Genomic DNA, 4,375 nt, shown 5'->3' on the forward strand with positions numbered 1-4,375 from the left:
ATTAAAAAGGTCAAATCTGATATGAAATACTTTTCTCTATATTTCTATCATGTCTCACACTTTGGAAGACTTTTTTTTTTTTTTTTTTTTTTTTTTAAATGGCAAGTTGTGAAATATTTGCCAAAATAATCTTTATACTAAGGAAACGTGTTCTTGATCATTTTCCTCTGAAAGAGATAACAGCTGTCAGACCTCAGAGGATTACGATCATCTGCACCTGTGCTTGTTATCATATTTAGAGGTATGAGCGTGGGAGAGGAGCAGATGTTAACCGTACAATAAACCCAGCACTGCAGCTGCTCTATTTAGGACTCTCATTCATATATCTCTAAATATGGTTTCTTTTTCAATAGAGATGAAGCTGACGAGAAGTGTTTCGACTGATTAGTAGGCGTACATGTTTATAACTCTAGCCAGAGAAATAACAGTTCAATTTTCTACTGATGTATTTTAAGTATAACCCGTTGTATAGATTACAGAAATGTATTGAGTCAAAGTATCATTTCATGTGTCTGACGCTGAAGCTGTGTATAGAATCTGTCATTTCATTTAATGTTCAACACCTATCACCACATTTAGCTCCACTGTTTATAGTTTTTATTTAAAGTTCTTCTATCTGTAGCATGAGTCAGATAGCTCTAAGAGGTCATTTATTATATCATTATATCAAGAGGTCAATACAAGCCTGAAATAGTTCAAAGCTGAAGGGCTTTCGCAGTAAGATGTTTCAACAGTGTTTATGTTGAAAAGATTGAATTCCTGCACAGTCACCGTGTTGCACCATATGTTGCTGAAATCACGAGAAAAAGCTGGAATGACTTCATTTGGAGACAGTCAAGAATTTAAAATCAAACGTAAAGCTATTCAGATCAATTCTAACAAGACATTTCATACATTCTTACATATTATTCTCGTAAATGTAATAATGCTGATGGCCTAGTGGTTAGGTCGTGCCCCACGTACGGAGGCTGTAGTTCTTCACTTGGTAGAGTCGGTCGTCTCTCAACTGGAAGGTCGAGGGTTTTATTTGATAAAACCTGAAACAATTAAGGCCCCAGACTCAGAAAAAGAGCATTTGCTGCTGTACCATCAAATTCATATCTAACTTTTTTTTTTATTAAATTGAAATATTCTTATTTTCTGTATTTATTTTAAAGGTTTTGGTTTACAGCTGGTTTGAGAAAATCAGCATTGTTTGGGGCTCTGCTTAATTCCCACATTTTCCTGAAGTTTTTTAATCGAACACCCTAAACTGATCAATGAATAAAATCTCCATCAATAATCCTCATTGATAAGTCTTAGTCCAAAATGAAGTAACTCGTTATAGTCCGAGACAAGGTGCCCAAATTGAGTTCCACCTCAACAAATGAAATCAACACATTAAAGCTCCTGTGAGGATCTCTTAGTTTGTGTCAATCTGAAACCCCCTATAACTCACTTCGGCTGACACCTACCACGCCCCAGCAGTTTCAAAGTACTTTCAGCTGGAAGGTTTTTTTTAGACATTCTTGTACAAAAGCAAAATTACAGTGGTAAGAGTTTTTTCAGGGTTTTTTCTTATGTTGCTATTTCTTATTAATGAGACTACGTCCTGCAGCAGTGCTTCTTACTGTCCTCCTCTTGCATGTCATGTCAGAGGAACACAGTGATCCAGGTCACTTTGTACTTTATACTAAGGGCATGTTGACATCACTGTTAGTTCCCTAAACCTAATCCTTGATAATTCATAACCAATGAGGGCAGTTTTTTTTTAATTCATAAACTTTCATGTAACAAGTAGAATGTATTTGCCTTGTTGAAATTTGATGAGTCAGCACCTGTAGCTGTCCACGGTCCTGGAGTAATATTTTTTGCCCTTTAATGATTTGGCATGATTCACCAGGACCACGTTGATGACTCACAACTATGCTGTTAGTGGTGAAACCTTGACTTGACTGTACTGCCCTCTAGTGGTTACCTGCAGAGCAGCAGAGGTTCTCACAGCTGCTGAGCTTGATGTTGAGACCCAAATGTTGGTACTTAATGGGATTTATTTGGGTTCGTTGGGTTTGTGCTAAAAATAAATAATATAGAGACTGCTGCAAGTTGTTTGAGAGGTACAAACCATTGCTACATTTCTTTGGACAAATAAACTTCACATCACAGAGTTCGGCTAAATTCAAACGAGAAATTGAACTTTTTGTGGCTTGAAAAACGACAAACTCATGACACTGAAGAACAAAGAAATCACACAATCAAATGTACAAAATTGTTTTTTAATGTTTTCACTTAAATGTCTACAGTGAGAAACATATTTTTTTAAATAAATTTAGTTACCATATTACATCCAAAGAATCATCTCTAAATATTCTCTAGGTATCCTAGTGTAATCCTGGCTAAACTAGTGAAATAAATATTTATTTTAAGAGTCTTTGGAGAGTTTCAAACTCACATTGACTGATCATTTTGTATGAAATAATATAAAAAAAACTTTAAAAAAACACAATCATTGTCAGTCAAAAAAATACTGTTTTAGCACTACTGTATCATATGAACACATACGACGTCTAAATAATTAAAATACTCATTTAATTATCACCTGCTACCATCAAGAATATTTATGAATTCACTCCAGGGGCTTCGGTTGAGGTCGTGTTGTAGAGCATACAGACACTAGGTCCTCACTGACATATCAGACACTCTTTGATGATCATCGACCGCCCTCTACTTCCTCTCTCTCTTCAGCTGTCCTATCCAAATAAAAAGGCAAAGAATAGAAAAAGAATGATTTTTTTTCTGCTTTCATGATTGCACAGATTGAGGATCTTCAGCTTCATAGAAAGCCGTCTTCCTGTTGCATTTCTTCACATGTTTAAGGACATAAAGTTTTAGGTGTTGTGAGCGCTCTGTCAGTGCAGGATGGTGATACTGCGGTCGGTCACAGCGCAGGCCGGCAGCAGTGGGCCATCAAAAGGATGCGTTACACTGTACAGAACAGCGAAGGAGTCTGGCTCATAAAACAACAGAGTCTGACTCGGCCAGTCCAGCAGCAGGCCGATCCTCTGGGGTCTTCTCACCACCTGCAGGGGCACCTTCTTCCCCGCGTGGCAGAAGGAGTAGTCCCCATCGTAGCGAGACAGCACCCACGACTTACTGTTGTGACCCAGTCGCGCCTCGTTCCCGGAGCCTTTGCGCTCCAGCGAGGAATAGCAGACCCCGACTTTGAAGGCGCCACTCTGGCCGACATCCACCACCCAGCTGTGGGTGCCGGAGGACATGGCCAGAGAGCCCAGGGCGTTGGGCCAACAGTCAAATCGTGCAGGGTCATAGGGGGGCGACAGGCGAGATTTTTTGTGGAGGAAGGTCAAAGTGCAGAAGTCTTCAGACATCGACAGGAGGTGGCTCACGGTGCGCTCGTCAAACTTTAAATAAGCTGATCCATAAGCTGCGGGAAGATGAAACACATGGATTGAATGTCACAAACTGCTGCACTGCTATCAGCTGCATTCTGAAATGTTTTTTTCCTGTAATTTAAAATGCATGCAAACCGCATGGCCGTTAGGCGAACTGCACCAGTAACCCGTCGCTCGCTCTCCCTCGCGTGCTCGTCATACGTGCTCGTACGTACACAAACGAGCATCATCATCATCGGCCGCGAAACACTGGATATTTACCGGCGTAATGTTTACAGAGGAGGTAAGTGGACACGCACGTGTGAAAGTCTGTGAAGGAGTCTGTGTTCATTCTCCATCCTACAAACGACAGTCTCTGCCGTGTGATGAGTTTGTCCGCCTCTGAGAGCTCTTAGGGCGGATAGAAGTGTGTGGAAGGCGGCCTCTGGCTGTAGCGGGAGTGTGTGATGAGCTTGTCCTGTTGATCTGTGTAAGCGGAGCGGAGTGAGGAGGACGTTGAGAACTCGTATAAAATGTCGCTTCCTGTAGCTTTCGCGGGAAAAATACGACCCGGGGAAAACTTTTTATACAGGCAGCACAGATAGACAGTGAACATCTACTTTTTCACATCAGTTAACCGTTCGCTTATTAATGGGCGATAAAAAACTATTTATACATCTAAAACGTTACATATAGCCCCTTTGAAGAAAGAGAAAAACAAGGTTTCAGCTTTGAGTTGGTCACTTCCTGACACGGCGCCATACACTACAGTATCACGCTTGTCCATTCTATCGATTTTAGTGACCCTCTAATGGTAGAAGGGGAGCAAATCACAAGCAGATAAATGTGTATAGTAGATCTTATTATTTCTATTTACATGCTTTAGTAACTAAATGTGATCTACCTCAACCAGCTAAAATACGATTGTGCCTGTGTTGTTATTATTAATAATGATTAAATCATATTCAATCCAATAAATAGTTACCAATGTATTAAGAGTAATT

At 40.0% G+C, this 4,375-nt stretch overlaps 1 protein-coding gene across 1 annotated transcript in view; it reads right to left on the minus strand.

Moving 5' to 3' along the window:
* Window positions 1-2,153: 2,153 nt before the first annotated feature.
* Window positions 2,154-4,375, minus strand: part of bspry (B-box and SPRY domain containing) — an 8,686-nt gene continuing 6,464 nt past the window's right edge. The window contains exon 6 of the mRNA XM_061062163.1: window positions 2,154-3,424. Coding sequence (XP_060918146.1) covers window positions 2,889-3,424 — 536 coding nt within the window. The 3' untranslated portion in view covers window positions 2,154-2,888. The remainder of the gene's footprint in view (window positions 3,425-4,375) is intronic.

This window comes from Labrus mixtus, chromosome 17 (assembly GCF_963584025.1).
Source record: "Labrus mixtus chromosome 17, fLabMix1.1, whole genome shotgun sequence".
NCBI classification, from domain to species: domain Eukaryota; kingdom Metazoa; phylum Chordata; class Actinopteri; order Labriformes; family Labridae; genus Labrus; species Labrus mixtus.